Below are 24,922 nucleotides of genomic sequence, written 5' to 3'. Positions count from 1 at the left end.
TTTGTATTTCTGGCAAACGTCCAAATAGGCTTCAGTCTTGGTGGGAAAGGAAGAGGGGAGAGAGGGGAAGACGAAAAATCCTCCCTAAAGATAAATGAATGAATGAATGAATGAATGAATGAATGAAATGTGGACGCCTGGTAAAGATGTTTACACAAGTGACAAATCATTATATACTTTGTAGTGTCTTTAATGACGTTACACTAATAATATTTTACTTGAGGAAAAATATTTAAATAGGATGCTATCACCATTCATGTTAAAAGAGGATAGCGCTCATGTGTTATTTCCTCTGTGTAAAAATTTGAGTGTGTACTGACTTATTATCCTTGATATATTCAATTTTGCAATTAGGCGAATAGCTTAAGAGAGGTAATGTATGTGATACTAATCATAATTTCGCTTGACTTCATCTCTTTACTTTCCAGAATCAAGAGAACAGCGTCTTCAGAAAGCTCATATTGCAATTCAAGTATTATGCTCCAACATGGTAGTATGGACTCATAAAACAGTTTAATATATATAACCATTGTTTTAAAATGACTCCTCATTATTTCATGACTCATTCCTTACTCTACAACTATATATCTTATGTTCTTACCAAACATTAGAATGACTGTCACGTGAAAAAGGAATTAGTTTTGTTTTGTTTTGTTTTGTTTACAGCTGCAGTAGCCAAGGGGTAAAAGCCAGAAAAAAGGAAGTTTAGGCTTGATGTCAGGAAAAACTTACTAAGTATTAGAGTCATACTGGAGTACAAAGCGCTACTCTTATAGTTAGTGGGTTCTAACTCACTGGAGGTCTTCAAGCAAATGATCTATGACCACGTGCTGATATTACAGTAAGGATTCCCTACAGGTTAGAACAGTTAGATGAAATAAAAACAATATAAGTCTGACTAATATTAAATAAAATTATAAAAGTAGGTAAGAGCTTCAAATTCCAGAATGAGTATTTCGTATTTTATGCTAGAAGAAATAGGGAGTTATTGAAGATTTTTCAGGAGTGGGGTGACTGGTTTGGATCTTTGTTTTAGAAATATAATATCAACGTTATCAAAAGAAGCAAATAACTAAGGTAAAATTGGATGCTTAGTGATAGAAAGGTCTCTGGAATAGGAAACAGGAGATCTGGTTACCAAGTTTGACTCTGGGCAAGGCACTTAACCTTTCTATGTCAAATTTTCCTAATATGTAAGTGAAATGAAAAATTTTAACTAGATAACCTTTCTAGGTCAATTCCAGTTCTAGAATTCTATGATTCTTATTCACTTTAAATTTTAGTTTTACATGAAGGTAAAACTTTCTCCAGTATTTATCTTTGACCTTTTGAATACTTTAGCTTTAAACTTTGCTTAAACACTTAATCTCATCTACAAAAAGAGAGAGCTGAACGAGATGACTTTTGTATTTGCAATCATGTGATCTCCCTCAATAATCTACCATCCATTATTCATAAGTAACATGTTTTCCGTGCGTCTTTAAACTCAGTCTAGAGAGAACCTCAGTTTGCCTTTTTAAACTTATGACCTTAGTGTCATCCTTGATCACTTTCTTTCCCTCTACTCCCTCCCCATATCTAGTCAGAGGGCAATTTATATTGATTTTATCAATTTAGCATTTCTTGCATCCATTCCCTTCTCTCTTTCTGAGCAGTCACTACCATAGATAAGGCCTTCAATGCTTCTCTCTCATACAACTATAACAGTTTCCTAAATGGCCTCTCAACTTCAAATCTTTATTTTCTCTAACCCTCCACATAGCTGCCAAAAACATCTTTATAACAATGAGGTTAACTATGTTACTTCCCTGCTCATTGACCTCCAACAGCTTCATATTGTGCATGGCATGAAATATAAACCCCTCAGTCTGGTGCTTAAGGCCCTCCACTGAGGGAGCCACTTACCTTTTCATCCTCATGTCCCACTCCTCCTTTTCATGAAGTCTAACAAACTAAACTATTAACCCTCACTTTCACTTACTTCTTTATCGCTTAGCTTTGAACTTTGGCCCAAGCAATTCTCCTTGCCTAGGATGCATTCCTTTTTTATTTTCACCTCTCAGAATCATGGTCTTCCTTCATAACTCAACCTCAGCTGATATTCTCTCATGTAGCCTTCAGTGACTCTCCTCCCCAGTTGTTAGTGCTATCTCCCTTCTAAATTTTTCTTGTATTATACTTATCCAAATGGGTACATGACTTAGCTATATGTACACAAAGTTGACAACAAGAAGGAAAATGATAAACGTTATAAGGATTATGGGGGCGGGGAGGTAGTACATTACCAGGAGAAAAATGTATACTGTAGTAACAACATTGTAAAAATGAACAACTCTGATGAATGCAATGACCAACCATGATCTCAGAGGTCCAGTGATGAAGTGTGCTACCTCTCACCTCCTGACAGAGAGAGGATGAATTAAAGAAGCAAAATGAGATACACTTTTACACATGGCCAATGTGGAAATTTGTTTTGTTGACTATGCACATTTATTATAAGGGATTTCTTTTTTCTTTCTTTTTTTCCCCTAATAGAGTAAAAGGGAATAAGAATAAATACTTGATTAAAAAAAATGGAAATGTTTGAGGATCATCTATAATCCCCATCATAATCCCCCCAAAACCTAAAATATTCAAAATGGATGAAACTCATCTCATTTCACTACCATCTCCATCTGTCAAAGTCCTATTTATCCTTCAAAGTTTCTGAAGCCTTCCTTGATAACTATAGTGGATCATTTCATCCTGATAACTCCTATACTATTCCATACCTCTTATACTCACTTTCCAAATTCTTATACTACTTATCATAGATGGTCTATGATTACAGCTTTGAGATTACATACAAGTGTTATTTTCCCCCACTGGACTGCCCTTTCTTGACAGCATGGACGGAGTTTTGAAAGCTTCGAAAAGCTCACAGCACAAAAGTACATAATAACTACCATATAGTCAATAGGTCCCTTTCCAATTTTAAATTAATTTCCACAAAAAAAATTGATAAAGGAAAAAATTTTCGTTGTTTTACCTTCTTGGTCTTCTAATAATCAAAAGTATGTTTTTTCTAACATTCTTCTGACTTTCTGTTTCTGTTGTGGCGGTGAGGTAAGTGGAATATAATACATCCATGCAAGATATAATATAGGAACTTGCAGCATTTTCAGAAACATATAAACAGTTATAACATATAAACTGTGTGCATATAAACTCTACCCCTTCATTATTAAATAAATATTTTTCCCAAGAGTTCACAAATAAAGTTTCTAACAAATTTAAAACATAGTGTGACCAGATGTCTTGGGTTACAGGGGTTTTCCCCATTTTAAGGAATGACTGTCAAAATCAACTTCATCAAGATCCTCTGGAAGATTATTTGGAAATTTGTGATTGTATATTAGTTTCAGTAAAATTGTGAAACATGCTTCTTGCTGGCCCACCGGCATCTCTGGCCCACCCTTCTCCCACAAATAGAATGCTCTGCTGTCAACACATCCCCAAGTCAGTAAACATGTGTTACCCACTCAACTCACTGCTTAACACTGTTTAATTGGGAGTATTTAAAATCTGCTTCTGGAAAAATAGCTAAGAAACAAAATCAAGACTACTTCAGTAAGAACAACATCCCTAGCATTCGTGAACAACAGAAACTACAGGACATTGGTAAAGTGAACATAAGAACAAATAAAGAACATTTTAAAGTTTCTCAAAACGTCATTTATGAAATTAGTTCTTTCTGCATTAGAAAAATTTTGTTTATATAATATTCAAATTTCCAAAAAAATTTAGGTGCTAAACAGTGCTCTGTCAACATTATCATAACTGAAAATGGAATTTAAATAACTGAATACTCACTAATATAATTATAAACAGGTAACAGGTTTTTTTCTTCGTGAAACTAAATCCAAGTATAGTAAAGAGTAATAATCAATCACATATATTTTCCTGACAATTACCCTAGAAGGTATGTATATTAAAGTACCATTATGTTGACCTGGCACACGAGAAAACTAAAGATAAGAAAGGGTCAGGTGGAGAAGGGAATGGTTTTCTGTTAAGATGAAAATGTGAAAGGTAAGAAAGAACCTGAGATATCCCACATTAACTACTGAAATTATATAAAGTCACCAAGTAGAGTAATGATCAAGAAAACCAAAGGGAAATATCAGTAATCTCCTTCATCTAGGCGATATGACAAAAATACAGCCAGAAATCACATCCCACCAGGAAAGCCAGAATGAACACAGGTGAAGATGATAAAAGCAGATTTCAGGACCCAGAGTGGGAAAGCTCCAGGGAAACGAAAGCCCAAAGCCACACCTTGACCTAGGTGACAGAAGCGAGGACAAAAACTACAGCAGTACCTGGAGCAGGGGAAATGCACTAGGAAAGGAAGCCTAAAATAGCACCTGGACCAAGGAACTGTGGCCCTAGAGGGGAGAAAAGAAATGTAAAGTAGTGCCCAGATGGAGAGGTCCTGGGGAGCATGGCAACCTGCAATAATACCTTCATAGTGAACAACCTATTGCAGGGCTCTGATCAGGGGAACTGATGCCTTTAAGAACTCTGAGAATAGAGAAATAAGAGAAGGTAGAAACAAGTGACAGGAGCCCTGTCAGGACCAAAGAAAGACTGACAATTCCATTCTAGAGAGTGAGAAAGTGTGGAGTCTAGTTAGCTCTGGAACAAAAACCCAAATGAGGAAGTGATGTGAAATTAGTAAACAGAAGATACCAAACATTATAAAATAGTGTGGGTCAAGAGACACCTAAGAGATAAACCTAGAAGAAGAGAACAATTACACAACAACTATAAACAGAAACTCAAAGGGAAAAAAAGTGTTTGACCACAAGGACTACAAAAGTACCTAGAAGAAATAAAGTGAGAGATTAAAAAAAAAGAATCATAAGTGGAAAATAGTTTTGAAGGAAAGAAATGAAAGGAGAATAAATAGCTCAGAACATATGGCAGAAAATTTTCCCCAAGTTACAGACAATTCCAGACTTGTGATGGAAAATGCTGACCACATCCAGAGAAAGAACTATGGAGTCTGAATATAGATCAAAGCATACTATTTTCACTTTGGTATGTGTGTTTTGCTTTTTTATTTCTTGTGGTTGTTACCTTTTTGTTTTGAGTCTTCTTTCACAACATGACTAATGTAGAAATAGGTTTAACATGATTGTACATGTATAACTTATATCAGATTGCTTGCTGTTTTAGGATGGCAGGTGGGGGAAGGAAGGGGAGAAAATTTTTGAGTTCAAAATCTTACAAAGATGAATGTTGAAAACTATCTTTACATGTAATTGGATAAAAATAAAATACTATGAAGTAAAAAAAAAAGATTACAACTTGCTGAAGTCTGAGATGATAGTTAACATTTTTCAGCAATATTTTTAATTAAGGTATGTACATTTTTTTAGACATAATACTATTGCACACTTAACAGACTGCAGTACAGTGTAAACATAACTTTTACAGGCACTGTGAAACAAAAAAATTAAAGTGACTCTATTTGCTTTATTGCAGTGGTCTGGAACTGAACCTGCAATATCTCCAAGACATGTGTGTACTTTGTACTCTTCTAAAACACTTATTAATTCTAATATTTATTAAATTTCTGTTTCTATTTTATCATGTCTTTAAGGACAGAATTTATGTCATAGTTGTCTTCATATCTTTCCTAATGTCTGGAAGAGTGGATTTTAGAAATAGGCAAATTCTGCTTAAATGCTGCATGACCTATGAATTTCCATAGTTTTACAACATCACTCAATCAATCAACACTTATTAAGCACCTACTATGTGACAGACACTGACCCCAGATTCTTAAAATCTAGCCAATAGCTCACTAATGTTCAGATTCTGTAAGAGTCTGCCCAATATGATGGATGTTCTAATAAACACTGTCTTTAGCTGAAAGAAGGCTTGGGTCGAATTCTTTCAGACAGGACCTGTGTATTGTGATTTTGGGGTCCCAGCACCCCTTAACCCTCAACATGTTGGTGGCCCATATGGGGAAACTGCCTAATCCCAAGTTCTTCTCCAGCCAAGTCTGGAAGGTATGTAAGCTTCCCCCCCCCTTCTTTCTTGCCCTGCAGTTGGGGTCACTCTCCAAGCTCCTAGGAAGGCTTGGAGGTGCTTTTCGGGCAGACAGTTACGAGGCTGTCTTGCGCTCGGTCTGATGCTCTCAAGCTCTCAGTCCAGTGGTTCAGTTTGAGGCCATGGACCTGGGTACACCTTCCACAGCATAGAGGACAAGGACGGACACCCTATTTGGAAGTGTATGCCCAGTTTTGTCAATTTTCTCAATGCTAGGGAATTGGGAAAACTGCAGTTGTTTTTTGGCTGCCTGAGGCTTATTTACTCCCTTCCCTCTAAACCCCTGGATCCTCCTTCATGGAGGTTACAAGGAAAAGTTAGAACAGCTAAAAACATCTTAGCAGATTTTGGAGGTTTTGTGATAGATCATTAAGGAGTTTTGAAACATCTCTATACAACCTGGTCACTCCCTTCCCTTGAATCAAGAGGGTATCTGTTAACCCCTCTCATAGGAGAAGAGAGTTTCATCTTATCTCCCCCCACCTTTGAATGTGCCCTCCCCCACTTGGCGAAAGGAAGGAAAAGGAAGTGGCAGCAGCTACAGCACGGACCCCACTGGCAATGACCTTGGGCCCGAGGGCAACCTTTGCCTGGAAGCATCATTCAGGTTCAGCACATCCTGCTCAAGGTAAAGAAGCTGGCCTCCAAACTTGGGTAAGCATGCTCTTTATAAAGTTGTAGTTTTAACTGTTAATGATGAGATGTTGATTCTCTGTGTAAAGTAATTTGGAAATGCATTCAACAAAACTGAAGTTACCTGATTGGTAATGGTTTTGTTTCAAGTTTCAAATTGATGAACTTTTTGTATCGGTTATGTCAAGCAACTTTTCATAATATGGTAACCACTAAAATAATTGGACTATTGTTGGTTATTGTTTTAATGTGTAAACTTGCCAAAAAGCTTGTTCAGGTTATGGCTTGCTGAGAATTTGCAAGTGTATAGAAATCTCTAAAGATTGGCCTTTTACACCAGGACAAATTTAAGTTGGAGATATAAATCCTGGAAAAGTTTTTCCTATGCTGTGATTAGTGAAACTTGCTGTTTGAGGTAAAAGCTCACAGGATTTTATTTTGAGTTGTCTGATGGATCCTAATCCATCGATAATCAATAATCCACCATCTGAGAGAAATGCTGCAAGGTACTCAAAGAAGGTGATACTGGTGGGAAGTCAGCATTGGGAAAAGCTGAGAGGACAATTTTAGCCTCAGTCTAAGATGGGATCCTCCTGGCTCAGTTTCCCCATTATGGTCCTTTGAAAAGAAATGTTACCCACCTGGCTATTCCTGAGTCTGGCAAGGAGGTGGATTTGATACTGCAGGGGTGAAAAACTTTTACCTGCAAAAAAGTGTTACTTTAACTTCAAAGTAACAAGATCAGATAACCCTGCAGGTCAAATGTAAATTATTTTAATGGGGCTCTTTCACTCTTAACACTTATTTCTAGCTATATCTGGGTCCTGCAGTCTTTTCTGTCAGATTTGTGTCTTCCAGACTACAGGTCATTGACCTACAGTTGATAGCAAACAGCCGGTACCAGCCAACATCCCCCCATAGTTCCCAGGATGCAGCCAGTGCTCAATTCCAGTCAACCTCCTCTTTGGGACCGCCTCAAGGTAGGGACAGCTCTATGCCCCTTGCCAGCAGGAAGCAGTTTCAGAAGCCAAGACCTTTGATCCTTACCCCAAAAGAATTTGGGTCCCATTTGTTTGAGGGGGGAATGATGAGGATGGGATCTAGACCCCAAAAAGGAAAAACCCTGGACTTTCCCACTTGGCCAAATCTCTGGGATTTACTGAGGCTATAATCCCATCAACTGGCCTTTCAATGTGGCTATGCCCAATCTCCCAATTCTATTACCCTTAATTTAGCCTAGCCTTCCACTGTCTTACCTCCTTATGGCTCCGGGCCACTTCCCACCCTTAATTATAGCTAGGCTCCATTCTCCCTTGGCCAAGTGGTCCAGGTGGCTGGTGTTCTATTACTTGACAGTCCCTGTAGACTATCTGGCCACTCCTAGATCCCTCCCATAGTCCTTTCGTATATAAGGTCCATCTTGTCTCCATTAAAGGGCTCAGAGTCTTATAATCCAGCCACTGCTCAGATTCTTAAAGTCTAGCCAATAGCTCACTAATGTTCAGACTCCTTAAGAGTCTGCAATATGACGTATGTTCTAATAAACCTTATCTTTGGCTGGAAAAAAAATAAGAGGCAAAAACTGTCCTTGCCCTCAAGAAGCTTACAAACTAATGGGGGAGACAATATGAGAACAAATATATACAAAGAAAGCTATATACAGAATAAATAGGAAATAATTAACAGAGCGAAGGCAATGTAATTAAGAGAGGTTAGGGAAGGCTTATATAAACACAGGGGAATCATATCAGTAGTAGAAGAAACATTTTGTAATAGTATGCTATACACATGTTTATACAAATATACATAAACACTTGTATATGTGTACATATATACACATATAAATACAGACTATTTGAATTTAGATGCATAGATAGTGTTTGGTTTAATTTTTCAAAGAAAGCCAATGATTTGTGGGGCCAGTATAGGAAGACGTCTAATTTAATTTATTAAAGGATGATAAAGTAATTTAAGGAGCAGAGATATGGCACACAGCACAGTGCTGAATCTGGAGTCAGGCCCATCATGCTCCCTTCCTTTTAGCTTTCTTTTATGTGTCATCTTCCTCCATTAGACGTAAGCTCCTTGAAGACAAAGACTGTCTTTCTTTTTGCTTATATTCGTAATCTCGGCGCTCAGCCCAGTGCCTGGGACATAGTAAGCACTCAAGAACTGTTTGCTGACCAAACGACTGACACATAATCTGTATACTGAGCCCCAGGCAAGGAGTTGTTTGGCCACAATTTCCCTAACCTCGTCCCTGGGATTTGTAGTTCTTCCTATGTGGGGAAGAAAGGTAACTAACCCTTGGAGAGGGAAAGGCCTCAGATAAGGCGTAGTGGTAGAGATTTTCACATATGGCTACAGTGGGAGTATGAGGACTCTTGATAAGAAAGAGAAGAGAAGGGAAAGGCACTGGTAGTTCTACAGCAGCAGCCTAATAGTGGCATCAGCTGGTGTATGCCACCTGATCTCTAGTTCCCTCCTGTAAGACCATGTGAAATGAATTCTATCAAAATGGACAAGCTGAAAGGTACATATGAAGGTGTGTATTTCATCCTGGGTGCTAGCCCAGGAGCAGGGCAGAGGACAGAAATAAGTCCAATGAGAGGAATGGGTAGCCCCACTCTGCCTTATTTCCATTTACTTTCCTAAATTTATTCTGTAAAGGAAATAATTTGCCTACTTAATATTATTTCTGATATACACCTGTCTTCAACCCTGTCTTTATATTCCTTGGTAACACTCTGCAGCCTGAGGACGAAATGGGATCCACACAAAAGAAAAGGGATCTTTACCAGTGCAGGGCTGGGAGCTCAATCACCAGCCCATTGTCAGAGAATTTTGCCCTCTAACTAGGAGCATAAGCACAAACATTTCATAACTACTCTTCTGAGTACAGTATTGCAGTGAATCTGTGCTTTATTTTATAAATCTACCAAACAGATACAAATCAAGGTTCCATTTGTTTATTCTTTCTTTAGCCTTTCTGTTCCTCATGGAATTAAAGCTTCTAAAGTGCCAAACTAGAGGGGTTTTTTTTCTGATTTTTATATTAATGCCTTTTGAGATGTTTCCTCCTTGTACCTTTTCTTCTGTTGTGCCTTATTCTTAGAAATGTCTACTCCTAATAGAAGTATTGAGAGAAGCATTGTCCCATGGTAGAAATTTCCCTGTGACCCAAATCATGTACTTCATTTCTACCACTTGCCCTCCCCATAAGATCATTTTCTTTCCCATTTGCCATGCATCTTTCTTTCTAGGTCTATTACCTCCAACCCATCTGTATGCTGGGTGACCTCAGGAGCTCCAATTTCCTTTCTTCCAAGACAGCTGCTGTCAATTGAGACACAATATGCTCTCAGAAGAAGTGGTCTCCTTTTGCACCAACTCCTTATAGATTAGACCCATTGTAAAGTCCCCCAATTCCCATTACAGAATGTATCTCTTCCCCTATGGGAGTGCCATTTTACTAGGACCCCCTCATCTCACTGAATTAAAATCTAAACCTTTCTTTTCTACTGTTTTTTGAGCCCTCCCTTTGCCACCCCATCAATCATCCTATAACCCCTCCTCTTGCTTAGAGATTTTATGAGTTACTGTTCCTCTACCCAGGGACTTGATTATTGTACAACACATATTTCCCTCTATCACCAATCTCACCCCCGCCATAGACCCTCTTATTCTGTAATTTTGTCTCACAAAATACACTGACCAGCAGTGGGTGTGTTCTCTTGGGAATCCACAAGATCCTATGATTTTATTAGGTATTGGTTCTAATTCCTTACAGAATTATTTAGAAAGGTTTATAATGTCGTGGATATTCTGGTACTAATCATCTCTTCTAATTTTAGTATTCAATTTATTTGCTAAGACCCTAAATTTTTAAATGATTTTTCTTCCTCTTCAGATAGCTGGTGGTTTTACATTTTTCCTTGTATTTCATTGCTGCTCATGTTCTGATTCTTCTCCTTTTGACAGTAGGTTTAACTCTAGGGCTGGACTACAAAGTTGTAATAGACTCCTCCCATGTTGGGCAAGTTATTTTTCATTTTTCCTATTCCCTGCTCCACACAGATTCTAGGGATGTGGGACTAGCACCATATGATTCTAGGTATCTTTCCTTCAAGGCTAGTACAATGGATGGATCCTATCCCAGTTCCCTCTGTTCTGATCATTAGTTCCCTAACTTGGTTGAAACAACTTGTGCCAGCTTTTGCAGGACTGAGAAAGGATGGGATGGCTGCTCCTAGCAAAGCCTCTGCATCCCTGAGGTTCCCTAACCTAGGGGATTTCAGGAGAAGAATAACTGCAAAATCACAGGCAGAGTAACTGTGGAGAATATTAATCCATAATGTGCTCACTCAACATCATTCCTCTATAAGCCTCTATACTCCAGGAGGGTGCACAAATCAACCCAAGGGCTTGTACTTTGGGACGAACTGAAGAAAGGAAAACCCAATCCCCTTCCAATTCTAACCCCCACCCCTCATTTGGATGCATAGAACTGAGGTCTGCTGGGGCAGCTAGGTGGCGCAGTGGATAGAGCACCAGCCCTGAAGTCAGGAGTACCTGAGTTCAAATCTGGCCTCAGACCAAACACTTGAAACTCACTAGCTGTGTGACCCTGGGCAAGTCACTTAACCCCAACTGCCTTTAAAAAAAAAAAAAAAGAATTGAAGTCTGCTGCTTTTCCCAACAGGGGAGTGGAGGAAGGGCAGAGATGGCAGTAGCACAAAAATTTCTGTATGGTTCCTAAAGCACAAGTCCATAGGCTGGTTTATGCATCCTTCTAGAACATGGAGGATGGTGGAGTAGAGATGCTAAGTGAGAACACTGTTACATAGAAACAGCCATATTAGCTCTATCTTTAGTAAATAACTCCTCTTTTGGAGGTTTTTGAGCAGGCCTGCATAACCTACAGCCCACCAAAGGATTTCGGGCAGCCCACAAAAAATGTAGAGGAAGACATCCTCTACATTTTTTGCAGGCCACTCAAAATCCTTTGACATGTCCGTGGGCCATAAGCGGCCTACAGGTTGTGCAAGCCTGTTTTTGAGGATTAGTAGGAACTGGAAAAAATGTCTAGTCCTCCATTTCAATGGTCACATGACACAGAAATTGTCAAACTTGGTAAATAATAATAATACAACCCAGGATTACGTATAGATTTCTATACAATTCCAAGAGACTTTTACATTAGTTAATTTACTTTTAAATATTGGAAAGGGATTAGTAGTTTTACCGGCTCATTTATTTCACAGATTTCATTTTCAACATGATGATAAGAAGATGAGGCAGCAAGGCACAGTGAAGAAACAGTAAGCCTCTGAGTAAGGAAGACCTGAGTTCAAATCCTACCTCTGACAAATATTCACAATGTAATTAAGGACAAATCACTTAACTTCTCAGGGCCCTAGGCAAATCTCCAGTGTAGAAAAGTTACTAATCTGTATACTTTAAGTAAGCTTCCTCACTGGGAGTTTCCTGTGCCAGTAAAATCACAAATCTGAACCAAAACAAATAAAAGGATACTTAAGGATATTTTAAGTGAGCCAATTCTAAGGACTTTTAGAAATCAAATAATCTAAAAGAAAGGTAGCCTTATCACAAAAGGTCAAAAGGAAACTGGAAACTATGATGTAAAATGAAATAAGGTGATTTTTAATTACAAAAATGGCAATTTAAATAAATCTTTCTGGAAGAACATTTAAGTCTAAAAGGTGTCTCACTATATTTGCACAGCTGATCATTTGAAGGGAGAGTCTGTATATACGCATGTGTGTGTGGTTTTCAAGAATTCATTTAAAGAGGAGAACATACCTGTTACCGTTTTTGTTTTGACAGGGCTGCTGGCATACTCAGAGGCCTGATTTGACTGCTGCTTTGCCAAGGGCATGCTTCCAACCGACACCTCATCCTCTTTCTTTCTGGTAACTGGCATAACATGAGGAACAGCTCCCATGGCCTGCTGGAAAGAGGAAAAATGAAACACTGAGCTGTGGCTATTCCCCAAGCAGTGAGCAATGTACATGGCATCAGCAGAGAAGGCTCTTCAGGAGGTGAAGGGTTTGGGACTTTTTTATTATTTTAAATCTCAAAAAAAAAAAAAAACTTTAAAAACTTAAACCGTAAGAGCCTGAGTTGGTTTTATTTTTTAAATACAAAACCCCTTAGGATCATTTTAAAAACCTAAACACAAACCCCCAAATACGTATTTTTTAAATTTTGTCTTAATTCTCCTAATTGTGCTAAATCCATGTCTAAATTTTTTTTTGGGGGGGGGAGGACTTTTAAATAATTACTCAATTCATATAAAAAAGGATGACCAAAGCAAAAAATCTAAAATTAAGCTGAAAGGAATTTTTTTATTCCAGAAGCTGCAGAAATGTATAAGATGACATTTTTCTGAGAAGTATTTTCTAAATGGATTAATATTAGGAAATTATTAGGGAAAGGCTGCTAATACGTGTATCACAAAAATCTTTCAAATTGTCTGAAACATCTATTCATTGTCTATAAATATGAAGTCTAGTTCATCATTATATTACACTGGAAAACATCAAAACTATCATAGTTAAGATAAAGCTGGAAAAAATTATGCTCATATATTGCATGCATGAGTGCTGAAGTGGACAATAAAGCAGCTGTTCCATCTCTGCTCAATGAAATGAAGCCTGATGTTACTGATGATACCCAATGCAATCTTGTCAGGTTTCTGGCCAAAACAAAAGTTGTAGTTCTAACTATGCCTTAGGATGAAAGATCAATGTTGAATTGAGTGGAAAATGATTAGCAAAATGTTGGCTTTCAGCCACAAAGTTAGAGGAAATTGCAGCTTGGGAAATAGCAGATGATAAGAGTAACACAACTGTACCAGATGATAAATCTGGTCGGGGTAAGTCAGTTTGGACTGCACTGAAAGGTTATCATTAACAAAAATTAAAACTTCACAGATATAACTATAGATCATACTATAAGGCCTATTAGGAAAATGAAGATTTAGATTTTTATTAGGCATTTGAGAGTTAATGAATCAAGCTCTTGTTACTGTTCTCGGGTATGTTATATTAGATTGCAATACAACAAAGGGCAGTGAATTCGAACAGCATAGATGCTGTAACAACTTAAGAGCTGGAAAATGAAATAAAGGAAATTCCATAACAAACTAAAAATAACCAAAAAGAAAATTTCTACACTTGATTTTGTAAAAATTGTTTCTCAGGATTTTGTCATTTTAGCAGATTTAATTTTATTCATGAAATATCTTCCAACACAAACATAAAAGTTGCAAAATCTTCCAAGACAATATAAATACAGGACACAGATCGGGAAAGAGAACCTCAAGAGAACATCTGTTTCCATGCCATGAATTGTGGGTCAGATGCTCTTTTAAGTACAAAAAAGGGACATGGCCAGCACCCATAGTAAGAGAAATTCCAGGCAGTTATTTATTGATCAAGCGTAATGAAACTCACTGTGAACAACTGAATCCATCTTTTTTTTTATTACCTGATTTCATCCTCCCTTTATCAGTGATGGACAACTTATTCATCTACCAAAAACATTTCTAAAAGTAAAATAGCTGGTGGAAGTCAATTTGTTGGGTGGCAGTAAATCCTGAGAACACCCATTAAATTTGATGCCATTGGTTTTTCAGAAAGTTAGGCTTCACTGCATAAACTATGCTTCAGGGTTATTGAACTGATAGCACTGGACAGATCTACAGCCAGAGACAGCCTAGCAGGCATGAATTTATAAATTTTGAACACAACTGCTAGCTCCAGAATGATTCAGGGGCTTCACTGGAGTAAGCTCAGAGTTGATGGTTAAGTACAATCACAAGTCCTGCAAGAAGAGGCCATCCCTAAAATATCTGAACCCTATGATTCTGAAACACTTTTGACTAAGGTCAATTAGGAGAAAGAAACTACCCTCTTGATATTCTAAACACTGATGTGATTGCTTTGAAAGAAATACAAGATACAGAAAAAGCAACAAATATTAATTCTACCTTTAGGATGCATTCTTATGCTTCAGAGGGTCTGAGAGTAGAGAAAGAAAATTATTGTAGGGCATTCAGGGGCCCCAGCACTTCATTTTTCAGGTCCACAACCCACCTTACCTATAAAGCAAATGCTATAGTTTATCTAAAAGAGAAGTGGAAAGGGCCCTAGTGGATTCACTAAGTCAGTATTCTAATCAGTCAAATTTCAGATCCTGAAATCAACAATTCCAGGAGAACCTACTATGTTAGAAAAGGTGAAATGAAAAATTATTTCCTTCATGCTATTCCAAGTACCCAGGACAACAATGGCCAAGCCACAAACTTACTGAACATTACTCCCCAAACTGCTATTAATAGAGCCCATGGGAGTGGAGTGAATCACTCACAAATGAATATGACTGCCAAGTAACTAATATTACTGAGACTTCTGACAAAATTAAACCTATTGACTTCCCTGCCTCTGCCACTTAGTCGGTGTCTGACTATGGAAAAATGGCAACTTCTTTGAATCTAGGTTTCATCGTCTATAAAATAAGATCAATACTTGCATTTTCTACCTCATAGGGTAGCTGTGGAGAAATCATTATGTTTCTGATATAAACCTTATATTGGGAAAAGGGAAGGGGGAGGGTAGAAGAGCAAAAGAAGGTGAAGGGAAAGAAAGAGACAAGAGAAAGAGAGAGAGGGAAAGAAAAGAGGGAGGGAGGGGGAAAAGGAAGAGGAGGGAAGGGAAGGTAAAGTACATTGAGTTCATCCAATATAAGGATCACTTAAAAGAACTAGGAATGTTTTGTCTAGAAAGAAAAAATTTAGAGGGAATGAGAGTTGTTTTCAAATTTTAAAGAGATATCAGATGGCAGAACTAGGACCAATGGATGGAAGTCTCAAAAATGCAAATTTAGGTTCAGTAGTAAGAAAACTTCTACACAGCTGGAAATTCTCATATTTTATTTTTTTTAACTTTCACATGGAGTAAGGGAAGAATCAGCCCTGACATTACATTCTTTGATATGGCTTCTACTGTTATGTAACTTTTCATGTGGGTCTGGTTTGACTGTCAATTAGACTGTAACCTCCTTGAGGGCAGGAGTGATGCCTCATAGTTCTTCTTGCTCCCTAAAATTATTAGCACAATTCTTTTTATACTTAGGAGGCACATAATAAACACATATGAACGAAGAACAAAAATGATTAAGAATGAAAAGAGAAAAGCCAGCAATCTATTGCCACTAGAACTAGTCTACCAACTGCCAGGTAAACTAAGAAATCACTTGACTTCTGCTCTTGAGAAATGTCTTTCTCCTCCTTTTTCAAATCAGGGGACCTCTCTCTTTAAGTTATGCCAAAGAAATGACCAAATTGGGGGGGGGGGGTGGTATCCTTTCTAGTAAAAAAATGCCTTTCATCTAGATCATATTAAAGTTTCTTTAAAATGCATTATAAAAAACTAAGATTGGATGGCTATTTATTTTTGTTAAAAAAAATTTTAAAAAAAACTTTTACCTGCTGAATATGTCTATTACTTCGTTTCTGTGGCTGGTAGATAATCCATGTGTACAAGACTGGGTCAATACTCGCTGCAATTCCCTGGACATTGGCAAGAAGCACTGCACCTAAAATATACAAACAAAAAAAACCATATTAGACCTCTTCCAATCAATCTATAAATATTTATTAAGTGCCTTTTTATGTGCCAGACACTGTGCTAAGAGCATACAGACATTCTTCAAAAAGAAAACTTTTCAACAATTTTAAATTGTGCAAATAAAGTGACTAAAATGTGTACACCCTTAACCCTGAGATTCTAATACTTGGCATGTTTTCCAAGAAGGTCACTGACAAAAAGGGCTCCATAAATACCAAACTTTAATAGCAAGAAATGGAAACAAAGTCTAAAGCCATGTACTGGGGAATAGAAAAACAAATTGTGGTACATTAATGTAATGGAATACTACTGTACAACAAGACTCTATGAATATGATGAATATAGAGAATCATGGAAAGATTTTCATGCTATTGTGAAATGAAGTAAGCTGAACAAGGGAAATGATATAAACAATAAGTCCAATGACGTGAATGGAAAGAATGAAAACTTTAAACAATATTACAAAAGTATAAAAGAAGAAGTTTGGCCCCAATAAAGAAATAGGAGGACACTTCCTCCTATTTCTTTGAAAAGGTGTGGGAGATATGTCCACAGGTGTGAAACACTACATATGATGTCAGATTTTTTTCAATGTATTCATTTGTTTCGCTACTTTTTTTCCTCTTCTTCCATTAAAATATTATTTGTTAAAAGGGTGATATAGAAACAAAAATATCATTAAAATATTATAAACAAATGGGTATCATATTGTTTGCTTTTTCAATGGGTGGGGGCAAGGGATAGAGGGAGGGAAAGACATTGGAACGCAAATTAATTTTTTTATAATTTATTTTTCAATTGTTTTCAGATAGAAGCAGTCCTAGGACAAGTCATCCACAGACCAAGAACCATCTTTTCTCCCTTCCTTATCAAATATAAGAAGAGATGGATTGGATTCAATGGATTCTATGGTTCCTTCTTGCTATGATTCTATGATCTCTACCCAATTTGGTAACGACCATTTCTTTCTGAAGCAGGATAAGATGATGACCAGCAGTCCTTGATCTGTTTAAACATTCATTAAGCCTAAAGAAAGAGATATTTTATGACACTGCTTTCTTATAACACTCTCATAACACTGATTATTTTTTTGGTCATGAAACTAAGACATTATTTCCCATAAATGCCACTTTTTCCCTTCTCACTGCTTCTTCCTTCCCCATCATACTCTCATACACGCTTGTGAGCCAATATCAAAAAAGGGGTTTGCGTCAACATCAAGACATTGGTTAGTAGACTTTTACAATCTTTCCTTCTAAAGCTTTGGTTTCAATTCTTTCAAAATCTTATTTTTTCTGGGTGCCATTGCTTCTCGATAAAGCCTGGACTTCACAGCCAATTCTTCATTATGCTTAAGGAATATCTACATTACTTATTTTCTGAATTTACTGTGGTTAATTTCTTTAATAATATCTACTTAGATCAAAACAAAAAAAAGTGGCTAAGCTAAGATTGTGTCTTTTTTTTCCCCTAATGCTCTAATGAACAGCAAGGAAATTAAATTTTTAAAAGATATATTGATAAAAATACAATTCTTCAAATCAGGTAGCTATTTATTTATTGACAGTAAATTAACACAATATTTTTATGATGTGTTTGTACTGTTCACTGCTTTTGACAATCACACAATCACAGAATGTATTAGGTAAAAGTACTCTTCTGATCATTTTGCCCAATTCTTTGATTTAAGAAACTTAGCCACATTATAAAATTAGTTGTTGATGTTCTTTGATACAACAATTCTTAATTTTTTGCTGTTCCCATGAATTCGTGAAAACCATAATCAATCCAAAGTTATAGATGTGTTCTACAATGTGTTCTAGCTCGGAAGAGTCTTAGGTAGTAACAAAACTATCTAATGGTTTTCATAAACGTTTTGTTTTTGTTTATCTCGGCAGATAGTGAACAAAATGCTAGTGAATTATGAAATGGAAAATTAAGAGGTAAAATAGAAAAAATGAATTCAGATAGAAGAATATCCCCACTTATTAATAATGATTTGTAAATAACTAAAAATTCAAATAAAAGTCAAGCTTCCTTCACAAATATTTACCTTATACAGTTTTAGATTCACACATTTAATAAAAAATGAGAGACGGGCACACTAATGCAATGCTGGTGGATTAATGAATCGGTCCAACCATTCTGCAAAGTGATGTGACGTCATGCTAGAAAAAGGACTAAAAAAGGCCATAGACTTTGAAACAGACACCCTTGGGGTGGGCATATACATGGAGATCAAAGACACAAAAGAAAAGTTCGATAGGCAGCAAAATACTTCTAGCACAGGGAGAGGGAACCAGCGGCCTTAAGGCCACATGTGGCCTTCTAGGTCCTTGGGTGGTGGCCTTTCGACTGAGTCCAAGTTTTACGGAACAAATTCTTTTATTAAGGGGATTTGTTCTGTGAAGGTTGGATTCAGACAAAGAGCCCTGGACCTTTGTCAAAGGACCTAGAGGACCACTCCCCACCCCTGTTTTAGCAGTACTATTTGTAGTATCAAAAAAAAGAAAAAAAGGAAGGAAGGAAGGAAGGAAGGAAGAAAAAGAAATCAAGTGGATTCCCTCATCAATAGGAAAATAACTAAATAAATTGTGGTACATAAATGTAATGGAATATTACTGTACTCTTAAGAAATGATGAATATGATAAATTCAGAGAAACAGGAAGAGTTATATAAACTGATTAGGAATGGAGTATGCAGAACCATGAAACGACATACTGAATGACTACAATAACGTAAATGGAAAGAACAACCTCAATGAAACATTAGAAACTGACTGTGAAATTATATTACCAAGCTTGAGCCCAAAGAACCCATTCTTTGAAGAGGCAGCATATGGAACATGGCATACAATGTCAGACATTTTTATGCTGATGGCTGGTTTTGCTGAACAATGTTCTTTTTGTTTACGTCTTTTTCATTCTCTATTATAAAAGATGGCTCGCTTGGAGGGGCACAGGTAAGGGACATACTGGAACACGTACGTAATATAAAACAAAAGACAACCATTTTCTAAAAAATGATAAATTATTTATTTGCATTCTTGATGTATGATATTTCATATTACCAGCTACCAAGTTGAAAAAGACCCTACTGCAACCAACAGACATAAACAGCCTCCTGATCAGTTAATATTAATGAACTTTTAAATTAATTTAAACTGATTGAAACTGAAACAATAGTATTTTACACACTGAAAAGAATGAGACACTTTTACAAATAGTTTTGTGCTTGTATTGTCTTCTACTATATTGGGTCTACAGTGGCTTACATAACAGCTTACACATCAGATTAATATTTGTAACTGCTATTCATATCACACTTAGAGGAAAAGTCATAGTGAAATGGGAATAACTGGATGTATATTAATATATGTGGGCTTCTTAACTGTGTAAGAGTTCATCTAATAGGATCTCTAAATATTTATAGGAGGTATATGGAAGAATTATATGAGCACAGACTGTATATACTTGTTAAAATGTGAATGCTCCATAAAAGAAATGAAGATTCTTAAATACACATATGCACAGGATCCCTAGGCTGTCACCTGTATGTTATGGTCTGGATAAGAGGCATTCTTTAACCATTTGGTTTTCCCTGTGTGGAAAGTGAGGAAAAATCTCTTTTGAGTGATTATGGATCTCATTTAGGAGGTTCTGCAATATTCCTAAGAAGGATACAATCAGCACAATGTCATTCACACACATGATCATCTAGAGGAGCTCACCATCTATAGTGATTCCTCTGTGACTTGAAAACTGTGTCAGAACTCTTTCAAAACAGTGACAGATATCTTTGACAAGCATGCATCTCCCTGACTTACGCCTCACGTAACATTAATAACCAACCAAAGGATCATAGAATAAGGTTACCTTTATTGCTGTATCTTTCAAGAACTGTTGTACAATTCTGACATATCCATGGGATACATCTTATTGAAGAAGAGTTTTTAAAGCATTATGTTGTTCTAAAAAACCAAAAGTTTTTTTTTACACCCAACAAACAATAAACAGAGTGGGACTGTGTTAGCTTTGAAATCTTTCAACAAATTTTGTTATTGTAAAGATGTGGTTTACCATGAAAGATTGCTTATAAAAACCTTCCTATAATATCTTTATCAAAGATACCTTGGGAAACTATTTAGGTTATTCTCATAAAAATTTCATTTAGATAGAAAAGTAATAAGCAAATGAATTTATAAGTTAAAACTTCTGTATGAAATTTTTATGACTGATATTAATGTCCTTTTCTCCTTCCAAATACTATTTGAAATAAAAAATAAATGTTATTTTTCATGAATGCATTTAATTTTAAAAGGTAGAGCTTTGCTGGGAATGTCTTTATGTAACACTAAGTATAACTTACTCGGCGGGCATAAACTACTATTTTATCATCTCTCTAGAATAACAGATTAAGAAATTATTAAATAATATCCAGACTGATTTAACAAATACTATTATTTTCAGTGACTTGATTGAAGGAGTCTCACAAAGAATATTTTCAGGTGAGTCTATGGAACTCACCCAAATTTTGGAACCTAGTTTTTAAAGTGATTAGTAAGTATAATAAAGAAAATTCCTTTTTGATCTCTCTAAAGTTATCTAATTTTTATCCAATGGCAAGGATCTAATCATAACCAAGTAACCTTTCTTTCAGTTTTAACTATTTAAAGTAAAAAGTAAAGCATAACAAATTCTAATCATATATATAAAAAAAGTCTGAAATTTATAGAGAAGATAAAATTAGATTGAAACTGTTGTGATTTGGTTTCTGTCTGGATATAAAACTTAAATAATAATAATTTCTATTCTGCATAATTAAGGAACTCAAGAAATGTTAACAACATGATACATTTAGCCTACATAAAGAACTCTGAGAAAAAGAAGAAGGTGGTAATGATTATCTTCCTATCAATAGACAAATAAATTGCAACAAGGAAATAACTATAAGCAAAGAAATATCTTAGATTTCAAAAGAAAGTACTGAATTTCCAAAAGCATCTTAATGAAACCATTTTTAACTGTTGAGTACCCTTGACATCTGAGATACCTTTTAAAATACAAATATTTCCTACACTTAATGAGAGGTTTATATTTCATGCACATTGTATGAAATATTTATCACATATACAAAAATCCTTTCCAATGGTTATGATTAGCTTTAGGTGATCAAAAACTTTCTGTACCTCTTTAGTGACTAGGATAAAAAAGAAACTTCTTAGTTTGACATTCAAAATGTTCCACAATATGGTTCCAACCTACATTTCTAGCCTTCTTTCAAAAGATAGCTTCACCTTTCAGAAACTCTACATTCAAGTCAAACTGGACTGCTACTTGCTCCAGAAACTCAACAGTTCATCCATTGTTCCATGTTGGGAATGCACTCTCTACTCTTTTCCACCAGTCAAGATCTCATATTCTTTCAAAAGCTGAGAAACCTGAACTCCATGAATTTTTCCCTCTTCCTCTTACAACTAATCAGTATTTACTTTACTGTAAGCATGGTATACTCCCTATAAAAAGTAAATTCGTTGAGGGAAAGGGTTGCTTTGTTTTTGTTATTTTATCGCCACTATCTAGTCTATGATATACTTCATAAATATTTAATGAATTAAACTGGTTCCTAGTTTATATTTTTTAAATGATTTTTTTAAAGTTAGATGAACTGAGAGAGAAGTTAGTGTGGATTAAGACTTGAAAGCTTCCTCAATCATTGAGGATTTAAATAGTGAAGTCAAGTGGTTAGCATGACGGATTATTTAGGCAATTACATTCTTAAATATTAAGACAGACAAAAAAGAATAATGCCCCCAATTTTTCTTAAACATTAAATTCTTTTTTTGGCTAGGCAATGGGGTTAAGTGACTTGCCCAGAGACACAGCTAATGAGTGTCAGGTATTTGATCTGAGGCCGAATTTGAACTCAGCTCCTCCTGACTCCAAGGCCAGTGCTCTATCCACTTTGCCACCTAGATGCCCCCTAAATAATAAATTCTTAAAGAGGCTAATTTAACTTGCTTATTATCTTTCGATGTAGGATGCTTTCTAAGAATTGAAATTACAAATGTCATCTAATGAAATGCTGTATTTTACATAGTATAATAAGTTGAATGAAGTTTTTTTCAATTTCTCAATATTCAACATACACAATTACTAACAAGATGTCAAATCCCATAAATTAGTGCTTGTTTGAATAAATTAGTTTCAGGATGTCTTAAGGAACAAAGCAAATAATGAATCCAGAAATACACTATGACATCATCTAAACAGATCCTGATCTGTGTATCCTATAAGTCAAAATGCATACAATGAGAAAATAATGTATAAAGATCAAATTTTATATAATGATTTTAAGTGTCAGGAATAAATCTTAAAATAAATTTCCAATTTTTCAAAAAAGTAGTTATAAAAAAGACAAAGGGAGTATGAGGAATATAAAATCAGAGGAATAATAACTCCTTTAGTAAAATATAAAGAGAGGCAAATACAAACAGAAAATTCTAACTCTATACTCCAAGTGATTATAATGCATTATCAAAAAGTCATAAATAAGAAAGAAAAACTTTAACTGAAAGAAACTTAAGTAGTTGCCAATAAAAATATTTATATTTATTTTACAAGTTAAAAGCATCAAATTATAAGAAAATATAAATTCATAATGAGGTACAAGCACAAAGGCAGCAAAATTCATTTGGAAAGAGAACTGAACTTGGAATCAAAAGAAATTAATTTGAAACTCACAAAGCTGAGGCCCAAAGAAATGAAATGAAGAAAAGTCACAAACTAAGTGTTAGATGAGATTCAAACCCAAGCCCTCTTATTCCATGGAACCCTGGTCACTACTACAAGTACTTAAAAGAGGATCATACTAATTAGTAAAAATTAATAGAATCTGCTAAAGTAACTAGGATAGGTTTCTGGGGTGGCAAGCACAATAATTAGTAATCACATTAAGCTATATAATTGCATATCCACCCTGGGAGAAGCTCAGTCAGAGAGAATAAGGGAGAGAAGTGGGAAAAAGCTTTGCCATAGCTTTGATCTGTCAGTAGGAAAACAATGCAGGCCTCCTCTTCATTTCCTCCTTCCCATTATATGGGGAATTGACTACCTGGGGAAACACCATCTAAAGAACTGAGTGAGAGAGATCTTTGATCAAGTTATTGAAGATGGGGAGGTGGAGAGAGAGAAAACTCTTTGGAAAGGATCGAGAACAATAATTTTTTGTGTGTTTTAATACCTAAGATTTTATCTGTGTAGAAACTCCCTCCAAGATCTACAACTTACAGTTTTAGAGAATGCTTCTGGGCACTGAGAGGTTAAGAGAAGTGACTCGCCCATGGTTACACAGCTCATCTGTACCAGGGAGGACATAAACCTAGGTCTTCCTGGCTGCTGGGCTAGGCTTCCATCTCTTATGCCATCGTTACCTCTCAATAACAAAAACAGCAAAGCCAACAACACTGACAGCAACAATGGATATCTCATTTGATCTTCATAGCAATATGGAGAGTCAGTTACAACAACTTATACCTATTATACAAGCAAGAAAACTGAGGTACTAAGGGAAAGAAGAGATAATGAAGTTAGCATAGAATTTCAAGGCAAAAATAAAACCAACTCTTGTAGCCAAAATAAGCATGTCTATATGTCTATTCACCAAGAAAGAAGGGCAAGAAATGGGAATTTCTGCTTGTTCGTGTGAGTTTATTTTAAAGGAGGATGGGTCTGCTTTGGAGATACTTGGAGAAGAGAAAAAGATTGAAAAGAATTAGTGTGAGAGCAGTGACTGGTGTAACTATTATAACTGTTTTGAGGTACCATGAACCATGCCCATATAAGACAGCAAACTTAATTGATAAATATGGTGTGTATTCTAACTGTTCCACAGACAGGCCATTCCCCGTTTCTCTCCCACTCCTTGGCCCTATTCCCTGAGACACAATATTATTGAAATTAGGACAATTAATAACCCTACTATGGCCTCTAAGTGTTCAAGTGAAAGGAAGAGTCAGTTAATGCAACAAACTTCATCGTTGTCTTATTGTAAGAAATTGTCACAGTCATCCCAGTCTTCAGCAATTACCAACCCCATCAGTCAGCAGCCATCAATGCTGAGGCAAGACCTTCCAAGAGCAAAAAGATTATGACTTGCTAAAGGCTCAGGAAATGGTTAACATTTTTTAGCTATAAAGTATTTTTAATTAAAGTATGTATGCTGCTTTTTTAAATATAATAGTATTGCACACTTAATAGATTACAATATACTGTAAACATAATTTTTATATGCACCAAAAAATTCTTGTGACTCACTTTATTGTGATATTCACTTTATTGCAGTGGTCATCTTTTCAAACTCTCTCACTTACGAGTTGAGAAAATAGGCCCAGAAGTGAAGTGACTTTCCATGGTCATAGAGGTAGTATGTGAGAGAGTTTGGTAATGATGAAAAAAGGAAAATAAAATTTAAAAATAAAACAAGCAAAACTGAGAACAAAAATTGTAATTGTATTTTGTAAGGCCATTTTACC

General features: G+C 36.0%; 1 protein-coding gene across 4 annotated transcripts in view; it reads right to left on the bottom strand.

The window, feature by feature from the left end:
• The window catches only part of VPS13B (vacuolar protein sorting 13 homolog B), a 1,004,773-nt gene that overhangs the window by 572,559 nt on the left and 407,292 nt on the right, over nt 1-24,922 (bottom strand). For 3 of the 4 annotated variants that reach the window (XM_027849971.1, XM_027849974.1, XM_027849972.1), the window contains exons 20-21: nt 16,247-16,356; nt 12,559-12,706 (exon numbers count right to left, since the gene is read on the bottom strand). In XM_027849971.1, the coding sequence (XP_027705772.1) occupies nt 12,559-12,706; nt 16,247-16,356 (258 nt within the window). The remainder of the gene's footprint in view (nt 1-12,558; nt 12,707-16,246; nt 16,357-24,922) is intronic. The other variant, XM_027849973.1, reaches the window with a different exon arrangement.

The sequence above is a fragment of the Vombatus ursinus genome, unplaced genomic scaffold (genome assembly GCF_900497805.2).
Source record: "Vombatus ursinus unplaced genomic scaffold, bare-nosed wombat genome assembly UNPS02008961.1, whole genome shotgun sequence".
Taxonomy (NCBI): Eukaryota; Metazoa; Chordata; class Mammalia; order Diprotodontia; family Vombatidae; genus Vombatus; species Vombatus ursinus.
This window is presented reverse-complemented; position numbering and strand designations above follow the sequence as displayed.